The sequence below is a fragment of the Ctenopharyngodon idella genome, chromosome 20 (genome assembly GCF_019924925.1).
Source record: "Ctenopharyngodon idella isolate HZGC_01 chromosome 20, HZGC01, whole genome shotgun sequence".
In the NCBI taxonomy this organism is placed as follows: Eukaryota; Metazoa; Chordata; class Actinopteri; order Cypriniformes; family Xenocyprididae; genus Ctenopharyngodon; species Ctenopharyngodon idella.
Window position 1 is genome coordinate 33,120,480 of NC_067239.1, and position 27,665 is coordinate 33,148,144.

At 35.7% G+C, this 27,665-nt stretch overlaps 1 protein-coding gene across 1 annotated transcript in view; it reads left to right on the plus strand.

Annotated features, from left to right (window-relative positions):
* Nucleotides 1-27,273, plus strand: part of LOC127501933 (actin-binding protein WASF1-like) — a 60,682-nt gene extending 33,409 nt beyond the window's left edge. Inside the window, exons 4-10 of the mRNA XM_051874277.1 lie at nucleotides 6,392-6,545; nucleotides 9,571-9,688; nucleotides 19,122-19,178; nucleotides 20,655-20,818; nucleotides 21,175-21,345; nucleotides 24,043-24,596; nucleotides 25,740-27,273. Of these exons, the coding sequence (XP_051730237.1) occupies nucleotides 6,392-6,545; nucleotides 9,571-9,688; nucleotides 19,122-19,178; nucleotides 20,655-20,818; nucleotides 21,175-21,345; nucleotides 24,043-24,596; nucleotides 25,740-25,897 (1,376 nt within the window). The 3' untranslated portion in view covers nucleotides 25,898-27,273. The remainder of the gene's footprint in view (nucleotides 1-6,391; nucleotides 6,546-9,570; nucleotides 9,689-19,121; nucleotides 19,179-20,654; nucleotides 20,819-21,174; nucleotides 21,346-24,042; nucleotides 24,597-25,739) is intronic.
* Nucleotides 27,274-27,665: the final 392 nt, after the last annotated feature.

Here is a 27,665-nt window from a genome sequence, read left to right on the forward strand (position 1 = left end):
TATTACGGAGACAGACCCGGTGAGACAGCAGCGTCTCTCGGCCGTCCGTCCGTCGGTTCAGTCCAATAAAGCCGGCGGCGCTGGGGTGAGACGCTCTCTTTTGTGAGCTGTTAAGAGGGTAATAACTGTAATGGTGAACAGAGAATTACTGCCGTGTTACGCTGAGAAGATCCGGCCTGGATGAAGTGATCCGTGTCGGTAAGGACACATCCGAAGCGCTCCGTCAATCCAATTCTGCTGCAGATCGACATGTAAAAAGATCCGAAGTGAAAAGCCCTGGAGGATCTGCAGCACTTTAGGTGTTTGACGGCTGAATTTGAACATGATGAACATCTAAAATGATTTCAAACAGCTAATTGTTTTGTAGACATTTATTTTAAAAAATTCTATTAAAATCTTGAAATCACCAGTTCGATTTTCAGGGAATGCATGAATTTAATAAAATAAATGCGGATGCAATGCAGTGTTGCTCTGGATAAAAGCGTCTGCCGAATGCATGAACTTACATGAATTATTTGTACTATTAAAAATGTTTTTGTCACACTGCAGGATCATTTAAAATGAACTGACAGAGCACCAAAAATACACTTTCCTCTTATATATTTATACATGGTAAATCGACAGCCCTAGTTAAAGTGTTAATTTAATTCATTAGTTATGGTAAAAAATAACACGTTAAAAATATTAATGCATTTAACGCAATTCGCATTTTGAACGAATCGGGTGAACCAATGATTCAATGACTCATTCATATAGAGAGCCATTTACTTCATTCCTGAATGAATCAGCTGTTTGAACGAATTGAATGAGTGAATGACTCATTTAGACATTTACCGCCACCTACTGGCAGTATTAGTTTCTTATTTAGAGTATCATTTCATTAAAAAAAAATAATAATTTCTCCAAAAAAAACCTATAAAAGGTAGGCTATAGTTCACCCAAAAATTTAAATTCTGGGTTGGTTTACGTCCGACCCCAGGGATCTGGGTAACACAAATACTACCCAAACGCTGGGTTGTGACGTCCGACCCCGGATCTGGGTAACACATAAACTACCCAAACGCTGGGTTGTTACGTCCGACCCAGGGAGCTGGGTAACACAAAAACTACCCAATCACGCTGGGTTGTACGTCCGACCCAGGAATCTGGGTAACACAAAAACTACCAAGACGCTGGGTTGTGTACGTCCGACCCAGGAGCTGGGTAACAACAAAAACTACCACCCAAACACTGGGTTGTTACTGTCCGACCCAGGATCTGGGTAACACAAAAACACCCAAAACGCTGGGTTGTTACGTCCGACCCAGGATCTGGGTAACAGCAAATAACTACCCAAACGCTGGGTTGTTACGTCCGACCCCAGGATCTGGGGTAACACAAAAAACTACCCAAACACTGGGTTGTTAACGTCCGACCCAGGATCTGGTAACAACAAAAACATCCCCAAACACTGGGTTGTTACGTCCGACCCAGGATCTGGGTAACACAAAAACTACCCAAACACTGGTTGTTACGTCCGACCCAGGATCTGGGTAACACAAAAACTACCCAACACCTGGAGTTGTTACGTCCGGACCCAGGATCTGGGTAACACAAAAACTACCCAAACGCTGGGTTGTTACGCCCGACCACCAGGAGCTGGGTAACACAAAAAACTACCCAACACCTGGGTTGTTACGTTCGACCCAGGATCTGGGTAACACAAAAACTACCCAAACCGCTGGGTTGTTACGTCGACCCAGGATCTGGGTAACACAAAAACTACCCAAACGCTAGGTTGTTAGTCCGACCCAGGATCTGGTAACACAAAAACTACCCAAACGCTGGGTTGTTACGACCGAACCCAGGATTCTGGGTAACACAAAAACTACCCAAACGCTGGGTTGTTACGTCCGACCCAGGATCTGGGTAACACAAAAACTACCCAAACACTGGGTTGTTACGTCTGACCCAGGATCTGGGTAACACAAAAACTACCCAAACGCTGGGTTGTTACGTCCGACCCAGGATCTGGGTAACACAAAAACTACCCAAACGCTGGGTTGTTACGTCCGACCCAGGATCTGGGTAACACAAAAACTACCCAAACGCTGGGTTGTTACGTCCGACCCAGGATCTGGGTAACACAAAAACTACCCAAACACTGGGTTGTTACGTCCGACCCAGGATCTGGGTAACACAAAAACTACCCAAACGCTGGGTTGTTACGCCCGACCCAGGAGCTGGGTAACACAAAAACTACCCAACACTGGGTTGTTACGTCTGACCCAGGATCTGGGTAACACAAAAACTACCCAAACGCTGGGTTGTTACGTCCGACCCAGGATCTGGGTAACACAAAAACTACCCAAACGCTGGGTTGTTACGTCCGACCCAGGATCTGGGTAACACAAAAACTACCCAAACGCTGGGTTGTTACGTTCGACCCAGGATCTGGGTAACACAAAAACTACCCAAACCCCGGGTTGTTACGTCTGACCCAGGATCTGTGTAACACAAAAACTACCCAACACTGGGTTGTTATGTCCGACCCAGGATCTGGGTAACACAAAAACTACCCAAACGCTGGGTTGTTACGTCTGACCCAGGAGCTGGGTAACACAAAAACTACCTAAACTGAACAAATGCGAAATGTTGAAATGTTTTAAACTTCATTTTATTTATTTATATTTTACTTTCACTGTATTTACTTTAAAATTAGGCAAATAAAAAATTTTTTAATTAAAAATTATAATAACCTGATGTGAATTAATAAATCCAGATCGACACGATCTATACAGGACGATTGATACACTGGATTAGAGTTGCCAATAAACACACACAAACACATGAGATATTTCCAGGTAAAACTCGTGCATGACTGTGTGTTCATTGAGAGTGTTTGATGATTCACGGCTCTTTCCTTTTGAAACATGTCAGAAAGGATCCGCTGCTTTAAACGCTCTTTATGAGTCTTTATGGCTTTATTCATTCACCCTTCTGCCTTTATGTTCCTCTGAAGACCTGCAGCACTTTCACTGCGGCCTGCAGATATCGACAGCTTTTGTGGCTTTGGCTTTTTTGCATGTAAAGATTTTCCCACAGAAGTTGTCGTCATCTACTCACCTTTGTGTGGTTTCAAACCCACAAGCTGCTTGTTTGTCTGTGGAACACAAAAGAAGAAATTCTGCCCTATAACGGCATACAAATCATGTCAGTCAAGCTCCAAAATAAACAAAAACACCATAAAAGCTTCACAAACGTCTCTTAAAAATCAATTCACTGACAATTTACTTAAACGACTTATACCTTTATATATGTTTTAATTATTTTGTATATTTATTTAATATTTAAGCCAGAAAATAATGAACAAACCTATATTTTGAGTATAGGTTTGCAAACATCATGTAAAACAAATAGAAAATAAAATATAATATTTCGTTTGACTTCTTGAGGTTGACTTTTTTTTAAAGGTTTAAGCACCCTTCTTAAAAATAAGTGCACTTAATTGTATTGACTGTGTGGTTGTAGTGTTCTTAAAATCTTCAAAGTATACTTTTTTAAAAACTGTATTCGCAGATAATATTTTAATAAAATAAAAAGCCACTTAAGTGTGCACTTTGTAGGCCTAATATTGTCAAGTTAAATATTTTACTTTAAAATACATTGTAATAATGTTTTGTTGTGCTTCAAAGAAGTACACTTATTTTAATGTGTTGACTAATGTACTAAAGTGAAATGGAAACGTTTTTCCTTTGCGTTTTTGAAAAGTTTTACATACAGACAACAACGTGGTCAAAGCGATCCCCGTTCACATGAATCCATAAAAAAACGATTAAAATCGCTGTATTCTGCTGCCAGGCCAGTAGATGGCGATGTCACTTTGTAAAGAAACACTACACGCCTATAGACTGAACACATAATACTCATGCGCATGATGTCACAGTTTTCACAAATTCACGTTTTTGTAGTTTACAACGATAACGGTATCGTTTTCAAAAGCCCGTTTTCGAACGTTTGCATTTACAGGCCCCCAAAACACATTGTTGTGTAAATGAACGGCCAAAACACATAAAAAGTTTTCCGTTTTTAGTTAAAAAAAACTGTCATGTAAACGTCAAAAACATTACATTTAGTTCACACTTAAATATATTCTTTTAGCGTATATTATTTCAATAAGTACTCTTTTTGAAATTATGCTAAAGTGTGCTACTTTTTCACAAGGGCATCTTCTTATCTTTCAAAACGAACAAAAATTTAAAGCTTTATTTTCTTGAAAGTGGTGCATGTGTGTGTTCCAAACTACCATTGGTCAGTGGTGATGATGTAATAGGTGGGTGTGGCTCTGAGGCTCCGCCCTCTTTGACATAGAAATCTTCTCCGGTTCATTTCCTCTGATCAGTCCGTCGAGGTCAGACGTCCACAAGAGTCAAAACATAAACCGTGGAGAGATGCATGGCCTTTAATTCCAAAAGAAAAAATGTTAATGTGTCTCAAAGCACTTAAACGTTCAGTGGATGCCTGAGTAAATGCCGGCGTTTGCCTCACATAATGCAATGCATATACAGAACCGCCCCTCTGAAGCTCATTTACGTCCTCTGATGCTCCTCCAGACCTTCAGACGTCGCTCACAGACAGAATGCACTTTAAAAACAACTTTAAATAGTTCAATATTTTCTTAAGATGTAAGCCTGCGGGATGTTTTTAGTTGTTTTATCAAGTCTGAGCAATTTGTAGCACTAGTAATTTTGCTTCACTTAAAAAACACCACAGATAAGTTCTATTCATAGTATCTTTTCATGTGTTACCCAGTACCACCTAAAAAAAGCATAATTGAGCGACCCTGAACATTGGTCACGAAACAGATCAATTGCATTTGCATGCAAAATGAGCTAATTATCATAAATTACTTTAGCAGTAAGAATCGTCCTTATTGTCTGACAATAATTGGGACAATTAGACGATTACAATGGCGATGATAGCAGCTCTCGGTTGGGCTGTGATTGCTTTGACATCAGACAGCGTGACTGCGTTCTGCCACTCAAATGATTTAATTTCATTTTAATTTCCCATCAACCTCAGTGTCACCAGCTGCCTGTCAGCCAGAGAGAAATAAAGACATTTGTACACAAGGAAAAAAGAGTGATGGAAATACACCTGGATATCAGGAAAGAGACAAAGAAAATGAGAATATGTGTAGAAAGACAGACACAAAAATCTGAAAGTTGCTGAAGCACCAAACACACTCTTCGCTTTACGAGAGAAAGACAAACATCCAAAGCTTCACCGTTTGAGAGTGAGATTGTTTTGTGACTTTTGTGATAAAACCTCACTTGAGGTTGTGCATTACAACAAAAGTTAAATCACTGTGACACACAGGTTTGAGTGACTTGCTGCTTTTTAAACAATAATAATCACAATTTACATATTTGTAAAAAGATGCTATAGATAAATTTCACTTTCTATGATCCCAAGTTGCACAATATTTTTTTACGTTATAGCGGCCCCTATCGCTGTAAATGAATGAGATTTGGCATGTTTACTCAGACTGTCCTGATGTCCATTTGCACCATTTTTTGTGAAGTTTGGACATTGCATTAACAATATACAGGTCAATTAGTCATTATGGGTCACATTTAAAACGTGTTGGCTCGAATCTGCCAAGCAATGAGATAAATCTCAAATTTAAAATTTTTAATAATATATAATGTAAAATTATTTGTATCAGAACCATCTCTTGATGCTACATGTTAGACTTAATGCAGATTGTTGGACCAATGGCTAAACAGATTTGAAAAATTCAAAGTGAAAGAAAATGGGAAAATGTAAAGATGTCCAGATTCAGAGTTTAGACTGAAGAATTTAGATTCTGTGATTCTTAAGACTGATTGACTGTTGTGGATAATCTTGTTGATTAGACCTGATCTAAATCTGCTTTATGTACACTTAAAATGCATTTATCGAATTCAAACCAGAGCCCAGGAAAATATACGAAATTCAGCCCAAATTCAAACATGATGGAGGATTCAGAAGTGTGGATTTAGACTGAGGTTCTGAGACTATTATTGTCTTCTGTAGAGCTGCTTCACAGTTTAAATTAAATTCATTTTACAACATTAACCTGTTTATTACTGTGAAGCTGCTTTGAAACAATCAGTATTGTATAAAGAGCTATAGAAATAAATGTGACTTGACTTGAGACCGATTGGCATCTATTATTTTTGATGTGATTCAATCTAAATCTGCTTTATTTACATTTTATAATGCATAAATCATACATGCAAACTCCACAAGATAAGACACAAATGCAGTCCAAAGATGGATCTGTAAATTCAGTTACACTCACCTCCAGACATGTAGATGTCAGTCACTGAATGATGTTTGATACGGTGTGTGTGTGTGTGTGTTTCAGTGTCTCTTCAGGACATCACGATGAGGAAGGCTTTCCGCAGCTCCACCATCCAGGACCAGCAGCTGTTTGAGCGTCAGTCTCTGCCCGTCCCGATGCAGGAGACGTACGAGCTGTGCGAACAACCTCCACCGCTGAACATCCTCACGCCCTACAGGTCAGAACGACATTTACACCTCATACACAACATACAATCACGTGCGTAAAGCCACCTGAGATGGGCCAATCATTAGATTAACATTCTACCATACACTGTAAAAAATTTTGTAAATATTATGAATTCATTGACAAATTGCGTTTGTTGTTTTCACTTTGGATGAAAACATCTGCTAAATGCATAAATATAAATGTAAAATAAAACAAAGATAATTGAAGTAGGGTGAATTAAGGTTGATTGGGACACTTTTTCCAATTCATCTCAAGTCCTAATCACCCTGAATTCATCCTACGCTTTACAAGAAAATATTTTCTTACGTTATAGCGCCCCCTATCGCTGTAAATTAATGAGATTTGGCATGTTTACTCAGACTGTCCTGATGTCCATCTGTACCATTTTTTGTGAAGTTCGGACATTGCATTAACAATATACAGGTTTTTAAGTAATTATGGGTCACAGCCAAGCTATGCGATAAATCATCGATTTTAATGGTTAATAACAGTAAAAAAGACAAATTTTTATCAGGACTGTCTTCCGATGCTACATATTTAACTTCATGCACATCAGACCAACGGCCTTTGGATAAACAAGATTTACAAGAAAATACTATTTTAGTCTTGCTACTTCAAGATTTCACATTTAATTCAATGTGTTGTTTGCTGATTCTTTAATTATTGGTGAAATTTACTAGTAAATAAATATTTTTCAAAGTAAATCGAACACCAAACTTCTTCCAGTCTATAGAATACCTCAGTATTTGTAAAACTGCATTGAGACAGCAATGAAATTAAATGGACATCAAATACCTCGCAGATGTATCTCAAACTTGTCTGCAGTCAAAAGTCAGAGATCTCAATACAAACTCAAACATTTTCCATCAAATGATGTGAGCCGCTTCACATTCATTTTATAGCTCTATACTCCTACTGGATGACGACTGGTGACTCATTTGTGTCCGTTTTTGTTTCTCCTGAGGACTTTTAGTTACATATTTACATGAACTGTAACTAAAACTCCATTCTTGAGTCTCTTGAGCAATGAAAGAGTGACAACGTCTCCGTCTTTGCTCTCGTTCATGCAGTTTCTGCTGCTGTTTGCATATGTGCGTCACACAGTGTTTCTGGGATTAATGCTCATTACTAGAGGCTGGAACATTTATTTTGAGAGCTGCGTAATATGCATGAGCTTTCGCTCTCAGCCTCTCTCTCTTCACACGTTTGCTCATTACTTCATAAAGACAGCAGCACCGGAGGTTATTTCATTAGACATCAGCACACATGATTCCTCTCCTGTAAAACCATTGTCTTCTACTCTTACACTCCTGCTAAAAATGTTAGACATCCCATTTTGTCCAGTATCGCTCATTTTCCTCAACAGTAGTTTTGTGCTTGTCTTCAATCCTCAGGTTATATTTAACAGAAGCACCATTGCAAAGCCGTTTTTAAATATCAGTCACACATTTGCAAGAAGAAAATATACACAATAGTTACATGTACACTACCATTCAAAAGTTGGTTAATGTTTTAGAAAGAAGTCTCTTCTGCTCACCAAGGCTGTATTTATTTGATCAAAAATACAGTAAAATTGTGAAATATTTTTACAATTTAAAGTATCTGTTTTCTATGTGAATATATAGTAAAGTGTAATTTATTCCTCTGAATTTTCAGCATCATTACTCCAGTCTTCAGTGTCACATGATCCTTCAGAAATCATTCTAATATGATGATTTGCTGCTCAAGAAACATTTATTATTATTATCAGTGTTTTAATGACTTGTTTATGAAATATTACTTTCCTAAGTTTGCATTTCAGATTGTAAAACAGCCACAGCAGCTTGAATTCAAACATGTTTTTCTTCATGTGGGAGATGAAACTCTCTGAATGTGTTATTTACAGCAGTGATTGGCCTGTCATGAGAGTCTGGAGGTGTTAATTGCTTCATTTGTGCTGTATTGTTTTTCTTCTTCTTCTTCTTGTCTTAGCTCATTTGCCATTTTAACCAGCAAACTCAAATTAATCGAGCGAAAACGAGAAAGAAAGTGTGATGAAGGAGAAAAACGTACAAAGTCAGAAAGCGAATGTGAGAAACAGAGGAGGTGTAATATCAGTCGTTCACACGCTTGGTGATTTCTAGCTCTTTTCACAGCTCTCTGTGTTCAGCCTCAAAAACCTGATGTCAAATCACAGTCTGGGATTATAGAGGTGTTGGAATACTGCTAACTGGGGCTGTTTGTTTTTATATATTAATGAATATTTCAAAATATTATTAATTAATCAAATTAATCTAAATATTTTTCTGTCTTTTGGCAGCGTTCTGTATATATCTCAATATTTATGTATTTGCTCTGAATTGGCTTAAAAGACACAATTAGGAAACAATTTCAACATTGACACCAAAAATGTGTCAAGCAAGAAATAAAATAAAGGGGGGAAAGTACAACTATGTTGCATGTTTAAATCACAAAAATGATTATATTAATCTGTCAAATGATTGTATAATTATTATGTATATATAAATACACACATAGATGTATATATTTAAGAAATATTTGCAAGTATATACTGTATATACATCTATATAATTTATACTATATATAAATATAAATATTTTATATATAAATATAATTTTTTCTTAAATATATACATGCATGTGTGTGTGTGTATTTATATATACATAATAATTATACACAGCACACACATATATTATGTAAAAACAAACTTATTTTGGATGTGATTAACTGCAATTAATTGTTTGACAGCACTAATTATATTATATAAATAATATTATAGATCATTATTTCTATGTTGCATGTTTAAATCAGCGAGTGGTGTCCAGTTATATATATATTATAATGCATTGCATTGTGGGATACAGCACTCCATTAGTATTCTCGTTACTGCACATTTCTGAAAAATAGTCTCTGTGGTAGTCTCACACTCTGTACTGTATACATACCGCATACTAATTTTTTGCTTAATAATAGTAGGTAGTGTGCCAACATACTTGATCTGCATCTGCCTCTAGGGATGATGGGAAGGAAGGTCTGAAGTTCTACACCAACCCGTCGTACTTCTTCGACCTGTGGAGAGAGAAAATGCTGCAGGACACAGAAGACAAGAGGAAAGAGAGGCGGAAACAGAAGGTAAAAGGGGCAGGCCAGCGTGAGAGGGGCGTGGTCTATATGCAAATGAAACAACCAGAATGGGTGTGGCATTTGAGGCCAATGTTTTTGATGCATTTTTGGTCAATGTCTCATTGGTCAATGTTTTGATGTCTTTTTGTTCAGAACTATGACAATTACATGTGTTTTTACTGACTTAACAGGACATTTAAGACGAGAGAGCACTAGTTAAGCTGGTTTAGAACCACCTTGCTTTTGTGTCCGTGTGAGTTTGTGTAAAGCATGTGTGTGAATGAGCTGTTTTTCTTTACATGAGGTGTTTTCTGACTGCGTTTAGATTACAGACCAACACACACACACACACAGCAGGCCAATCACAGGCTAATTAGAAGCAGATTGTGTTTTTACGCATGACAGCAGATTCTCTCGTCTCTCCTCTGATGTTACTGTGGTAAAAGTGTATATATGATAGTGATACTTACAGGTTAAAATATGTACTTGTCTTTAAACAAAACATTTTAACAAACATAAAATCAAAATTTCTTTTGCATGGCTACTTTAAACATTTGAAATATGCAGATCATACATAATCATTTAAATATGCACAGATTTGCATATAACAAGTTTTTTAAAAGCCTTTTGTGATCTGAGGAAAGAAGAACCGATGGCGCAGTGATTGTGTCTGCACACACACACACACACACAGAATGAGATTAGCTGATGTCTAGAGCGCTGAGGTTTCTTCCCGTCATTCATTCATATTAAGTGTGTAGATGGAGTGGAAGTGGGATTGGCTGCATTAGATTAGACGGACTAGATTACATTAGTCGAGTGGATGAGTGATGTCTGGAAAATTGCTGAAAGTGCAAGTCAGATGAGCTCGAGTCGCTCACACACTCCAGACACGTGCTAGAGAGCAACTAACCATATATATTTTACAATATACTATATTTTACAATAGTGGGATTGTAGCTCAGCTGGTTAATATATATAATGATATACCGATCAGGCATAACATTATGAGCACTGACAGGTGAAGCAAATAACACTGATCATCTCTTCATCACGGCACCTGTTAGTGGGTGGATATATTAGGCAGCAAGTGAACATTTTGTCCTCAAAGTTGATGTGTTAGAAGCAGGAAAAATGGGCAAGTGTAAGGATTTGAGCGAGTTTGACAAGGGCCAAATTGTGATGGCTAGACGACTGGGTCAGAGCATCTCCAAAACTGCAGCTCTTGTGGGGTGTTCCCGGTCTGCAGTGGTCAGTATCTATCAAAAGTGCTCCGAGGAAGGAACAGTGGTGAACCGGCGACAGGGTCATGGGCGGACAAGACTCACTGATGGCTGGCCCATGTGGTCCGATCCAACAGACGAGCTATTGTAGCTCAAATTGCTCAAGAAGTTAATGCTGGTTCTGATAGAAAGGTGTCAGAATACACACAGTTTGTTGCATATGGGGCTGCATAGCTGCAGACCAGTCAGGGTGCCCATGCTGACCCCTGTCCACCGCCGAAAGAGCCAACAGTGGACATGTGAGCATCAGAACTGGACCATGGATATACACTATCTTGCCAAAAGTTTTGGGACGCCTGCCTTTACGTGCACATGAACTTTAATGACATCCCATTCTTAATCTGTAGGGTTTAATATGGAGTTGTTCCACCCTTTGCAGCCATAACAGCTTCAACTCTTCTGGGAAGGCTTTCCACAAGGTTTAGGAGTGTGTTTATGGGAATTTCTGACCATTCTTCTAGAAGCACATTTGTTAGGTCAGGCAGTGATGTTGGCGAGAAGGCCTGGCTCACAGTCTCCACTCTAATAAAGGTGTTCTATCGGGTTGAGGTCAGGACTCTGTGCAGGACAGTCAAGTTCCTCCACACCAAACTCGCTCATCCATGTCTTTATGGACCTTGCTTTGTGCACTGGTGCGCAGTCATGTTGGAACAGGAAGGGGCCATCCCCAAACTGTTCCCACAAAGTTGGGAGCATGAAATTGTCCAAAATGTCTTGGTATGCTGAAGCATTAAGAGTTCCTTTCACTGGAACTAAGGGTTCAAGCCCAACCCCTGAAAAACAACCCCACACCATAATCCCCCTTCCACCAAACTTTACACTCGGCACAATGCAGTCAGGCAAGTGCCGTTCTCCTGGCAACCGCCAAACCCAGAATCGTCCATGGGATTGCCAGACAGAGAAGCATGATTGGTCACTCCAGAGAACACGTCTCCACTGCTCTAGAGTCCAGTGGCAGCGTGCTTTACACCTCTGCATCCGACGCTTTGCATTGCACTTGGTGATGTAAGGCTTGGATGCAGCTGCTCGGCCATGGAAACACATTTCATGAAGCTCTCTACACACTGTTCTTGAGCTCATCTGAAGGCCACGTGAAGTTGAACTTCTGTGCACTGTAAGCCTCATCATGCGCTGACCCGCTCTGTGATTTTACGTGGCCTACCACTTTGTGGCTGAGTTGCTGTTGTTCCCAATTGCTTCCACTTTGTTATGACACCACTAACAGTTGACCGTGGAATATTTAGTAGTGAGGAAATTTCGCGAATGGACTTATTGCACAGGTGGCAACCTATCACGGTACCACACTTGAATTCACTGAGCTCCTGAGAGCGACACATTCTTTCACAAATGTTTGTAGAAGCAGTCTGCATGCCTAGTGCTTGATTTTATACACCTGTGGCCATGGAAGTGATTGAAACACCTGAATTCAGTGATTTGGAGGGGTGTCCCAATACTTTTGGCAATATAGTGTATATATATATATATATATATACAGAAATTGAATAATGAGTGATGTCTGTCATTCCGTTATATTAATGCGCAAACCGTGTATATGCGCTCAGTACATTCACGTTGTTTCCACACACATTCAGGGTAATGTTTGGATTTGTTGCTGTGTTTAGTAATTCTGAATAGATCCGTGTACTGTAGTACATGCAGTCAGGTCAAGGCGGTTGGTTTAAGTGGTCCTGTTCGGTATCTCAACTTGACTTGTCTAAACTGTGCACAAGCTCTTTGCTGTTGCTCTGAACACATACTGTACACTGTGAATTATGTGGGTTTGAGGCTCTTACAGCAGAAGAGCTCTGAGCGGCAGGAGTCTGTCACCCGCTGGGATCGTGTTGAGCGGCTTTGAAAGCAACGAGACACACGTTATTAAACACAACACTCACTTTCTCATTCAGATGCATCGGATGGGGAGAAATTTGAGGCTGAGAAAAAGACCCTAGTAATCTCACGTGTGTCTCCTCTAGAGCTTCAGAAGCGTCAGAGATCTCAATATGAACTCAAACATCTCTCATTAAATTCTTCCAAGCTATTAATTTTAAAGCTATATATTCTCACTGCATGACAGTAAGACGCATCTGAGACAAAGTTGATACATAAGTTTAGAATCATTAGGATTTTTTAAAATGTTTTTGTTGTTTTCTGCTCACCAAGGCTGCATTTATTTAATCAAAAATACAGTAAAATTGTAAAATATTTTTCCAATGTAAAACAGCTGTTTTCTATGTGAATATATAGTAAAGCGTAATTTATTCCTGTGATCAAAGCTGAATTTTCAGCATCATTACTCCAGTCTTCAGTGTCACATGATCCTTCAGAAATCATTCTAATATGCTGATTCTAATAAATAAGAAATGAAATGTGCCATGAAATGTCTAACTGAAATCAGACACACCCAGTTAACGTCAGCTGGTTAGTGGCATCCAGTGCCAGTAATGATGCCCCCCCCCACTCCGTTACCATGGCGATGCCATCTTTAACACTCTCAGAATTCAGTGTGAGGACAATAATAGATGTGTTGATATGCATACCGCTGCCTGTCAGGAGAGATTCGCAGAGGAAACGTTTAACTACACAGACATTAACCATCAGGTGTCAGACTGCACAATCAATCGAAATCATGAGTGCGATTATCAAATCTTTATTCATGAAATAAACGTATGTGCTACGCTAGTGAAGCGCGGCTCTGTGTTTATTTACATGTGAGCAGAGCGACTCTATTCACAGTAATGCTGCTCCACACCGACTCAGGTTTAGTTGCTAATAATGTGCATTCGAAAACACAAAACACTCCAACCAACCATCTTCACAAAATTTTAATGAAAAGCGCTTATAAATTGGCTGTTAGAGAAAAAACTTTAAAGGTGGGGTATCACACACAGTTTCTGCCAATCTCATGCTAATCTTGAGTACATATAGAGTAATATTGCATCCTTCATATCTCCGAAAAGTCTTTAGTTTTATCATATTTACAAAAGATAGATACGCTAAACCGAGTCTTTCCAAAAAAAGCCGAGCTCCTGGAGGCGTGTCTGCCGTCAGTGCCGTGGGCGGAGCTAAAGAGTAACGAGCGCGCGCAGCTTTCTGTCAGCTAGCTGTGAAATCATTATAAATAAATAAAAAGGGAACAAAAACATTTGTGTTGTTTACATTTTATGCACTTGTGCGCCGATTGCCAACAAAACACAGACATCTGATGCAGCTTTACCACCCATGATCTGCAAATCCAGCGCTGAACTGGGACTTGTTTACAAAGCATTCATCACCGAAATCCCGGGAACAAACAAACATACGTGCACAACTCCATTGCTGCCCCGGAAAAACAAACTTCATCCTCTGTTCCCTTAACGCTGGGTTCTTTGGGAAGCTGAAAAAGGTAATCTTTCCCTCAAAACCAAAAACACACTCCTTCGGTGCCAGGAGCTGAGTCTCATTTCGGAGGCTGCGTCCTCCGGAGGTCGCATTTGAAGGCTGCATACGTCATCAAGAATGTCATATTTAAGAAAAGTAACCGTAATAAAATTGACATATTCATTGTGAGGTGTAAAATACTGTAATTTCTTTCTTACTTTGCAATCTAACAGTTATTTTTCTTAAATGAGACTGCCTCGATGATGTATGCAGCCTTCGAAGGGTGCAGCCCCTGAACTGGGACATTGTTGAAAAATCTCTTGCCTTTCGTATGTTGATGAAGCATGATTGATGGGCGGCTCTTGCTCTTGCTCTGGGTGATGTGTTTGCGCGCGCTTATCAGGGAGAAGTGCCTATACCAGGAATTCTGCCCTTTCATGATGTCATACAGGCCATACTTGAAAAAAATTCGGCGAAACATGTCCACAACCGGAAGTTGTATATGTGGCACAGAAATACTCCGTCATACATCCAACTCGTGTTTTGAAACTTTGGCCATGTTTAGCATGAGAACACAACAGTGTAAAGAAGTCAGAATGCATGAAATAGCATTACACCCCCCCCCCCTTTCAGGATCCCTGCGGCAAAATAAAAGCTTGATGTTTGAATGTTTGAAAATGAAGAAATTAAAACAGCCACAAATATTACTGTATTTTACAGTTTTAAAGTAAAAATTATTATATTATATTATATTATATTATATTAGCAATATCACACTTGTAACCGTACGATATGGCTGTATATCAGCACGGCTGTGATTCGGCTGTAGGTAATCACAGCATGCTGATATACAACCATATTGCACGGCTACTCGTGTGATATTGCGTTTATACAACACAAGTGTGTAAATAAATAAGAAACAACAACGGAGTGTCTTTAAAAACCCTCTTTTGTGAGTAACTACTTCCTTCTGCCACGGATTCAAATCTCAAGTTGACAGTTTAACAGTTGAACCCAAGCCTCCGTTACTAATTGTAAAACGTCACTTTAGAACTCGTAACGAAGGAACGTTGAGTCGCTTCATTGAAACTCACTGTAATATGTAGAGTATTATGAGAGAGAGATCACCTGAGCGAGTGTATGACCTGCATCTAGCTGATATTCTTCAGGTCAATCTTATATTCATAATCACTAAATCAGTTTGAATGTCGGCTGAGGAAAGCGATATCTTTGTCCTTTTAACATATAAGAGGATTTCCCATGACAGCGCTAGTCGATGCATCTGTCAGTTGCGTCTCGTAAGATGTTGTTTAAAGTAAAAACAACGTCCTTGTTTCCTTGTTTCAGTCCATTTCAATATAAAAGTCTTTAAGACTGACTCACTCATAAAGACAGTCTTTACCGCCATCTAATGGCATATTAATGTAACTTTCACTGAAGTTGAAATCACTAACGGACTCTTTCTCAAAACCAAAAAACACGGCATGTTATTTATATAAAATATTATTTACTGAACACTAATATTTAAATGAAATAGCCATTATAACAGTATAAGAAGTTAAACAGGAAATAAACACAAGCAACAGTTCAGTCAAACGTACAAAAGCAGCGCTCCAGTTAGTACAGGATTTAATTTCAATGTAAATATAAAGTAATTAAACCTTATATAGCTCTTGAGCCAAATCTATTAGACCAAGACCAAAGATTGTCCGTTTGATATACCCAAAACGAATTATACCTCATGTTTAAACACGAGCCAGCGGAAAATACCCAAAGGACTGGCCGTGATGAAGCTGTTCTCTGCGGGTACACGAGCGCTGAACGGCCGCTGGAACTCACATCTCCGAAAGCATCTAAACAAATTTTCAAATAGGCGCTATATGTTTACATATAAATCGCATATCTGAGGTCTAAACAACTACATTCTCGCCTAAAAAACTCTTAAAACTACATTCCATTACAAAATAACAGTAGTATCTATAAAAATATGGTGGGTTTGCTTAAAATATCACATGGCTGGAAAGACCTCTCAGCCAATCAGATTCGAGAATCAGAAAGAACTGTTGTATATACAGTATTATATTATATTATATTATATTATATTATATTACACTATATTATATTACACTATATTATATTACACTATATTATATTATATTATGTGACAGGCTATATTATTATAGTTGAAATTTAAACATTTTTGGCCAAATTGTGCATCCCTACAAACAAGCACATCGGGAGATTTTTTTTTTTTCTTTTTTTTTCTTGAAATTGCATAAAAAGATTTTTTTTTCTCCAAAAGTGTTTAAATTGGTAAAATTATTTTGATGAGTTAATAGAACAGATATGTTGCCATTATTTATTGATCAAATAACATTTTAGATCCTTGGATTTCTAAACCGTCAGAGTGAATAAAAGACAAACACTCACACACACACACACACACACAGAGTGCTGATGTCAGCACTTCAGTAAACGAATGACATGCGGCAGTGATGGCGGGAGGAGAGAGCAGGGAGGACAGACGCTCACAGACGGTTTGATATCAGGCTTCGTTCACTTTCTGATCTTGACTTATTTGTCATTTTGATTGATTTTGTGTGCTTGATGAAACTAAAATAAGATGCAATTATAATAATAAATGTAGTTACTAGTATTACTGACTGTCAATTGTTATTGTAAGCTGTGTGTGTGTGTGTGTGTGTGTGTGTGTGTGTGTGTGTGTGTGTGTGTGTTGACTGTAACAGTAATTAAACTCACCGCAGGAATTTATTGTTTAGTGATTCACTGATTTACACACACTCTATCTGGGCTTTACTGTCTACATTATATGAACGTTTCTTCCACATTTACGAAAACGTTATTTTAACGTTGCATTCACAACACTGTGAGAATCACCTTTTTTGTCCATACAATGAAAGTCAGTGGGGTCCAAAACAAACAACACAATGTTCCCGATCTCCACCATCACATAATGTAGATGTATGTTGAGAAATATTCTTCCACACAGGTTTAATTTCGCATGTTCTCTGCATGAGTTTCTGTTAAACTGTCCTTCAGATCTTTTGTGTTCACGTCGTTCTGTCATTTCAGAAATGTGTCAGTGACAGCAGGATGATTTCACGGCATGAGCAGCTGTTTAAAGCGTTATGGCGGACAGTTAGAGCCGCATGACTGACGCTACAGTCACATGTGCAGATCACACTCCTGTTTTACACACTGATCTGATCAGTTTGATTTCATGATGCACCAATCAATACTGATATCAGCTATTATTTTTGCTTTATATTTTTTTTAATAAAAATGTCTGAACCATATTTCATTCTCAAAAGAAAAAGGAGAAAAGAAGCAAAAAGATTTTGTATACTTTGTCTTTTTTTTTAAAAAAATGTTTAAATTTAGTGTGTGTCGGTATGTATATATATATATATATATATATATAGAAAAGAGAAAATGCTTTTTGTTATTTTTTCAACAATAATTTTTTTTTCAATTAATATTTTAATTTTACTAAAAATTATGTTTATTTACTATATATATAATATTATTTTGTATATATTTATTTACAACATTTATCAATAGAAAAGATGCCAAAAAAATCTAAAAGGGTATGCTGTTTGTTATTTTTACAACAATAATTTACAAAAAATAAATTTACAAAAATAAATGTATAAATTATTTGTTTTTCAATTTATACCTTTATTTTATATATTGAAAAATGATGTTTATTTACTATATATAATATTATTTTATATGTATTTATTTACAGTATTTATCAATAGAAAAGATGCCAAAACATTTTTTTTTAATTTTTTACAATTATTTATTTAAATTTGAAAAGACGCAAAGAGAAAAAAATGTAAGTATCTTTTGTTATTTTTACAACAATTATTTTTTATATTGCAAAATTATATTTACTATATATAATATTATTTTATATGTTTATTTACAATATTTATAAATAGAAAAGAGGCAAAAAAAATTCTAAAAGTGTAAGCTTTTTGTTAATTTTACCAAAAATATTTTTTATTTTTTTCATAATTTATACATTTATTTTATACGTTGCAAAAACTGATTATTTACTCTGTGTGTGTGTGTGTGTGTGTGTGTGTGTGTGTGTGTGTGTGTTTGCTTCTTTTCTGCTTCTAATATCAATCAATTCACGTCAATTTTTTTATTTTTTCAAAAATGTTGTTATCAGTGTTGGGTTCAATGCATTACTAAGTAATTAATTACTGTAATTTAATTACTTTTCCCTTGTCAAAGTAAAGAAAGGGATTTTCTGATGTAATTGCATTAAATACTGTATAGACTACAGAACAATTCTATATAAACCAATAGTGGATGTAATATCAAAATGTAACGTCTAATGTTAAAATATTAGTTTTTAATGTCACCTTCTCTTTTTAAATACTTTGGTCAGTTCAAGAATAATTTATGCTATTTTATATTATTTATTTGAGCAGTTTAAATGCTCAGTAAAATGAAGTTATCCTTTTGTTGAACTGATATTGGATTTAGAAAATAATTATTAAAAAGTAATGCAATACTTTTTAGAGAGAGTAATTAGTGCAGTAATCTAATCACACCGGTGAAGATGTAATTAGTAGCTGTTAGTGTCTTACCCAACACTGTCAGAGATATATTGTGCATCCGAATTTTTTTTTCTTTTGTCATTTCTTGATATTTCTCGACTGTCATTCATTCGGTTCTTTGTTAAACAAACCTTTATGTTTGACTCTATTGTGTTACTGTGTGTTAAATTGTGCCCTTGGTTCTTCTTTTGTCGTTTTGTTCTGTAGTTGCAGGATCCCCACATGTATGATCAGGTCTATAAATATTTAGACCTTCCAGTGCAGGTACGTGAACCAGCCGAGAACACGCTTCAATCCACCGTATGATCACTGTCAGCTGCTTCTGTCTGACCTGCACAGGGAACAAAACCTCACGCCGGCGCTGAGACGTCTGACAAAACCCTCCGAAGAGTTAATTCACTTACTATAGTATTATACTGTTATAGTTTTAGTGTAATTTTTAGCTTTACTATAATAACCCTGTAAATTACACAGAAATGTTTTGAGAAAACACAATATGAAGACGTGTACATGTGGTAGTTGTAATATAAGTGACCATTGAATTATTGAACTGAATGTATATTAATTAATTTAATGTGCATTAATTTTCAATAACTCAGCGACTAACAGACATTGACAGACATCTCAGTGACGCGCGTGTGCGATGGGTTCGGCTGTTCTTAAATAAAGTCTTGATTCGTGACATTTTCAGTCTAAAGTCTAATGCAGAAACTCAAGCCACCCAGATTTGTTTGTTTCCTGTCTGTCTGAGCTTTTCCACAGCGTGTGTGTGTGTGTGTGTGTGTGTGTGTGTGTGTGTGCGTGTGCGCGTGTGCGTGTGTGTGTTTTGCTAGTCAGGAATAAGTGTGTAATTGGTTCGTTTTCAAACTTGGAGAGTCTCACGAGGAAATGTCTGCATATATTTCACCCCTATAATCAACAGAAAAATGTTTCAAATTTAATTTAAAAAAAAAATGCAAATATAGGCGCATATATATATATATATATACATATATATATATATATATATATACATGCAGAATGTAAAATAAAGAACATGTATAATAAACTTCTGCTCATATTTCACCCCTAAAAGCAACAGAACAAAATTATAAATTAATATAAAATGCAAATAAAATGCTTATATATATATATACACACATACACATATAAAAACTCATAAAAGCAACAGAAAAAATTATAAAATAAAAAAATGCAAAAAGTATATATATTATAATTCATATAAAAATATATAATAAACATCTGAAAAATTATTAAAATATTTTTTGCATTTTTAAACTATTTTATCAATGAAAAAATTTTTTGCATTTGTTAATTTTAATACTTTTTCTGTTGCTTTTAGGAGTGAATATGAGTATACATCTATTATGTATTGTTTAAGAATATAAATAATATTGTGGTACACAAATTTAAATTCATCAGATTCAATCTTAGACAAAATAAAGCAACAGATTTGACGCACATGTCGATTTCTGTGTGTTTGTGTGATAATGTTCATATATCTCCTGATATCTCTGATCATTAGAGGAATATGAGTGAAATATGAACACATGGATGAACAGATGCTGACGTTCAACAAACAAACCTCTCGTTTCTTCTCTGCTCGCTCTCTTTTTCTCTTTCTCTCTCTGAGAGTCTTCATTGGCTCCTGCTTCTGCATCACAATAGAGAAACTCTGAGTGATTCACCTGCGCTGAGACCAAACTAACGGTCAGTCTGTCTGTCACTCTGTCTGTCCAGCTGAAGAACATCGACCGCCCTCATGACCCCGAGAAAGTCCCGCGGGCGCCTCACGACCGGAAGAAGGAGTGGCAGAAGATGGCGTTAGGGGCGGAGCTTGCTGATGACGACATGGAAGACAAACACAAAGACACGAACGGATCAGCAACGTACCATGACCACAGGTGTGTGTGTGTACATTTTTACACAACATTTACTCAAACTTCACCAAAAATATTTAAAGATAACACCTTATCCATTTACGAGAACATCATGAAAATATTACGAGAATTATGAAATACTCCTGTATAGAGTCAATAAATGGAAAGAAATGACGTACAGCAACTTTAATTTAATAATTAATGTATATACTGTGTGTTTGAATGACTGTTTGGTTGATAACTGTGCTGAAGACACACAGTGAGATGATTTGCTGAAATATTAGAGTCCGTATGAACATCTATTTTCTGAATGTTGTGGTCCGTGACCTTCTCTCCATGTGTAACCTGAGCGTTTATTATAATGTCTCTGTCTGCTGTAGGCAAATGTACATCGATCATCTGGACGGGCCGTTCTCTCTGGCCGCGCTGCCGTACTCTCAGATGAACGAACTCCTGAGCCGTACGGGAGAGCGAACGTACGGCCGCCCGCACGACCCTCCGCCGCCGCCGCCCACGTACCCGCCCGACGTCAAACCAGCCTCCGTTATCAGGTACACACACACACACCATCCTACAAACACACACATCTAAATGATCTATAATAATGATATAAAAACAGCAACAATGATCTATAATAAAAAACAACTTTTTTAGTTTTAGTGTTTATTGTAGCTTTAATGTTTGCGACAATATATTTTGAAACCCATGAATGATGAATATAAAGGTATATTAATAATAATTATGATAAAAACATGTGATTACAATAATTTAAATACATTAATATATTGTTTCAAATATTAAGAGTAAAATAAACATCAAAGAAAAATCTAGCGAGATGTTTTTGAGGCGTGTGTTTATAGCACAACATTCAGCTCAGATCATTGTTCCGCCTATTTAAATAAATAAATTAAAATTTCTCCATTTCAAAATGGTTCATATAGAGAATCAATAATCTCTCATTTCCTCAGGCTATTTAAATACATTTATTTAAATAAAAAAAAAATAATAATAATAATTTATCTAAGTAAATACATTAAAATAAATAAATAAAAATAATGTCTCATTATTCAGACTATTTAAATCAAATTATTTAAATAAAGATATTAAAATAAATAAATAAAAAATAATTTATTTAAATAAATACATTAAAATAAGTAAAATAATTTATCTAAATAAATACATTAAAATAAATAAACAAAAACAATGTCTCATTATTCAGACTATTTAAATACATTTATTTACATAAATATGTTAAAATAATAAATAAATATAATGTCTCATTATTCAGGCTATTTAAATAAATACATTAAAATAAATAAATAAAAATAATGTCTCATTATTCAGACTATTTAAAAACATTTATTTACATAAATATGTTAAAATAATAAATAAATATAATGTCTCATTATTCAGGCTATTTAAATAAAATTATTTAATTAAATATATTAAAATAAATTTAAAAAAATAATTTATCTAAATAAATATATTAAAACAAATAAATAAAAATAATGTCTCATTATTCAGACTATTTAAATAAATTTATTTAAATAAATATGTTACAATAATAAATAAATATAATGTCTCATTATTCAGACTATTTAAATAAAATTATTTAATTAAATATATTAAAATAAATAAAAAAATAATTTATCTAAATAAATACATTAAAACAAATAAATAAAAATAATGTCTCATTATTCAGACTATTTAAATAAATGTATTTAAATAAATATGTTAAAATAAATAAATGAAAATAATGTCTCATTATTCAGACTATTTAAATACATTTATTTAAATAAATATGTTAAAATAATAAATAAATATAATGTCTCATTATTCAGACTATTTAAATACATTTATTTAAATAAATATGTTAAAATAATAAATAAATATAATGTCTCATTATTCAGGCTATTTAAATAAAATCATTTAAATAAATAAATTAAAATAAATAAATTAAAATTTCTTTAAAAAAAAGGTTCCTAAAGAGACTCAATAATGTCTCATTATTCAGACTATTTAAATAAATTCATTTAAATAAATACATTAAAATAAATAAATGAAAAAACATTTCTCAAAGAAAAAAATGGTTCATATAGAGACTGTCCAATTATTAATTATTAATGTCTTAATTATTCAGACTATTTAAATAAATGTATTTAAATCAATAAATTAAAATTTCTCCAAAAAAGGTTTATATAGAGAATAAGTATTATTCTCATTATTCAGACTATATTAATAAATATCCAGTGCGACGGATCGGAGGCGTTTTGTGACCGTGAGAGCATGTGTTCATAACACCACATTCAGCTCAGATCATTGTTCAGCCTGTGTACTGTGAGCGTTCACCCACAATGCACCTCTCCCTGTGTGGGTCAGTGCCTCTCTCTCTCTGTCTGTGTGTTTGTAGTCTATAGGATGGCTGTGCTGTTATAATTGCTCTTCTCTCTCACTGAGAGTCTCTGCACTTCTGCTGAAGGTTCAGATTCACTCAATGTTACTGTAGAGACTCATAAACAAACATGGTGTCGGTGTCAGAAAGATGTGTAGAAATCAATAATGTAATCAAGAAGCAACATTTAAACAGCTGAACAGAGAAACTCTATCACTCTGTTTCAACACTAGCTGTGCTCCCTATATAGACAGCAAAAACCCCATTCATTTCCTCCATAGGGGAATTGATTTCTAGCGATAACTTATAAACCTTTAAAGACAGACCAACTGTGAGCTCTGATGGTGTTAATCGATGGTCTGTGCTTCAGCCTGCATTATTTCAACATAGTTTTTAAAGCGAACCTATAATGTACAAGATGTGATATAAGTCTCTGGTGTCTCCAGAATGTGTCTGAAGTTTCAGCTCAAAATACCCCACAGATCATTTATTATAGCTTGTCAAATTTGCCCCTATTTGGGTGTGAGCAAAAACACGCCGTTTTTGTGTGTGTCCCTTTAAATGCAAATGAGCTGCTGCTCCCGGCCCCCTTTCCAGAAGAGGGCGGAGCTTTAACAGCTCACGCTTCGGTCGCGCAACAACAACAAAGCTGGAGAATCTCACGCAGCCAAAATGACGAAAGTGTTCAGCCTTACATTGTTCAAAAGTCGACACTGATGGAGAGACTCAGGAAGCAAGCTAACAATATGTTACTCTAATAGCAAAACAAGCATAAAAATATGTAACATTTGCATCATGATATGATTTTGACGAGGGTTCGGATCAGAACTTACATCTCCGTCTTTCTGTATTCCAGCTCCAGCTCAGGTTTCTCCGACAGCGTCACGCAGTCTCCGGCTCGCACGCCCATCTTCCTCAACTCGAATGCCCCACCCCCAGCCCCTCCCCCTTTACCACCTCCCCCTCCTCCTCTGCCAGCCAGCCAATCAGGTTCAAGAATGCGAGGTTCAGCCCCACCTCCAATCCCTCCTTTACCTTCCCAGCAGCCTCCGGCCATCCCCCCTCCCCCCGCCCCCCTCCAGATCGCCCCAGGCGTCCTGCACCCCGCCCCCCCTCCGGTGGCTCCGCCCCTACACTCATCTCCCGCCCGCGGACAGCAGGACAAGGCTCTGCCCACAGGCGGCGATGGAGCGGTTTTGCCGCCGCCTCCCCCTCCTCCTCCTCTGCCCCTCCCAGGAAACAGAAGCTCCTCCCCCTGCACATCCTCAGGCCCGCCCTCCATGCCTTCCTTCCCATCAGGAGCGGTTTCGTCGCCGCCCACTCACTCGGGTCACGAGGTCAAGCGGTATCCCTCCAACCTGCCGCCAATCAGCGACGCCCGCAGCGTTCTATTGGAGGCCATCCGTAAAGGTAGGAGGAGTTATGGTTATGGTTTTCAATCAGACTAAATTGCATATTCAGAAATTGATTATTATTGAACAGCTCCAAGCCTATTAATTTAGCTGAAAACTTTAGTATTTTATGTGGCATTTAGACAAACAATGATAGTTAATAAACAAAACAAAAAACCTAATAAATGAAATTAATAAATGAATAGAATTGAAAATATATTATAAAAATTAGTAATGCAATAAAAAATGCAATTAAGAAATTATATTTATATAATAATTAAAAAAATATCAAATTAATAAAAATATTAGTTAAAAATATTAATGCAATAAATAAATTAATATCGTTAAAATATAATTAATAAAATGATAGACATAATATTAAAATTAGTAAATTAATATATAATTAAAATATATAATTAATAAAAATATAAATGCAATAAATAAATGCATTTAATAAATTAATGTCATTAAAATATAATAATACAATTATAGATAATAAATGAATGAAATTAGTAAATTAGTATATAATTAAAAATATAATTAATAAAAATATAAATGCAATAAATAAATGCAAGTAATGCATTAATATAATTACAATATATAATAAATAAAATATGAAAATAATGAATAAATGAAATTAATAAATTAAAAATATATAATTAATAGAAAATATGAATGCAATAAATACAATTAATAAATAAATGTACATATATATAATCAAATTATAAATGCAATAAATAAATGAAATTAGTAAATTAATATATAATTAAAAATATAATTAATAAAAGTTATGAATGCAATAAATAAATGCAATTAATAAATTAATGTCATTAAAATATAATTAATAAAATTATAAATATAATAAATAAATGAAATTAGTAAATTAATATATAATTAATAAAAACTATGGATGCAATAAGTGCAACTTAATTTAAATGTATAATTAATAAAAATATAAATGCAATAATATAATATATATAATATAATTAAAAATATAATTAAAAAAAATTTAATAAATAAATGAATATAATAAATTAGCATAATTTATTATTAATAATAAAAAAAAAAAACTAGATGCATCAGTCATTAACAAGTAGCAGTGCTGAAACTCAGATTGTGAGAGAAAAAGCAGATCTTATATGAGGAGTTTTGTGTCTCTCAGGGATCCAGCTGAGGAAGGTGGAGGAGCAGCGGGAACAAGAGGCCAAACACGAGCGCGTGGGGAACGACGTGGCCACCATCCTGTCCCGCCGCATCGCTGTGGAGTACAGCGACTCCGAGGACGACTCCGAGTTTGATGAGGTCGACTGGATGGAATGAGAGAGAAACACAGACTTCAGGAAGGAGGCATAAAAATGGCACATGAAATCTCAGTTAACCTTCCTCTCCTAATAAGAGTTTCCCATAAACACTCCGATCAGTCGTAGTTCAATTCAGGAAACATCAGGACTGCAGACGGCTGTGTTTGATGTTCCCAGAATGCTTTGCTTTAATGTTTTTTATCCACATGTTCCACTTGTTGTGCAATTGATGAACAAAAATAACAATGTTGGAGGGTTTTTTTATCTGTCATACTTCTTTCATTCGAATCTGTCTGTCTTTAATTCTCAGTATGAACAACAAAACTGGTTCTTTTGTGGTTATTGTTCAGCGTGAGACGGACGGCAGCGACCTCTTTTGGTCACGACAGGAACGTCTCACGGATCCAAGGTTTCATATCAGAATGTGACGGATGCTTATTATACTTTATATATCATCAAAACCGTTCTTCCATTTCAGAGATGTGATGTTTGATGTCATTGTGCGGTTGTGATGGACAAAGTTAAAGAAAAAAAAATGAAGGAATGATTTTATTAAGGTGTCAAGAAGGAATAAAATCTCTTGTTCAGGTCATATTTCACCCCACGACCAATCACAATCAAGTTTTGCATTAGGAAAATGAAACCTTTTTTTGGTTTTTGCATTGTGATATTATTTTCATGACAATTCAATCTTTTGTTTTGCAATTACAGTCATGATAATTTGGGCAAAACAAATATTTAAATGTCAAGAAAAATGTTCAAAAAAATATATCTAAAAAAATTATATTAAAAGTACATTATATATATGTGTGTGTGAGTGTGTGTGTTCCCAAAAAGGCCTTAATTTTCTTTTTAGAAATGTCTTTTGGGGGTTAAATATGACCTGAACATTCATGAGATTCATCCATCAAAATACTGACACCTTCCCATAAAGGTAAAAAACAAACAAAAAACAAACCTGTGTGGCCTTTTTCTGGGGTCTATAAATTGTAATTTATTGCATTTCTCAGTTTTTAAACGAAAAAAAAACAATAATAATTATTTGCCAAAACATGAGAACAGACCTGGTGACACTACAAAACAGACTTTGTAATCTTTATGTGCAAGAGATGAAATGAAACGGTTACAGTTCATCGTCTGTCGGTGTTCAGACTGAACGTTTGTTCCTCTTTCTTAGGCCTTATGGTTTGTATAAATGTTGATGAGTTGAATGTATTGTGCTGTTACTACTTTTGCCTGCATTTCTCCAGCATTCGCTGTTTCTATGTTCCAAATGGAAAAAAAGATTCAGAAACAAAGATTAAACATGATTTAAAATACTGTATACCGTGTAACGTATGTAACTGTTTACTGTAACAGTTTGCTTGAATTAATAAAAACTAATGTTTAAGGTTCTGACCATAAGGTTTATTGAGACAGGATATTGAATTATGGGGTCGTCCATTTATAAGTGGAATTTGGGGACAGAAATAGAAATATTTGTACATTTATGTGCATTTACACAATCGTTTAAATGTCAAATTAATGCATAAATGTACTTACAAAAGTCATAATCACAGGAAATGGTGCATCACAAGCTGGAAGTTCTGCAGTGCCAACAGAAAATAAGACTGAAAACATTGATTATCAAAACAAAGGCAAAGTTTAAGATGCCAGTTCAAAAATCTGAGAAATTATATATATATATATTAGTCTTAGGCACATTAGTATTTCATTTTTCACACAAAAAAAAAAAAAAAAAAAAAAAAAAAAAAGTTTAAAAGTTTGCTGTAGTGTGTCAATAGGAA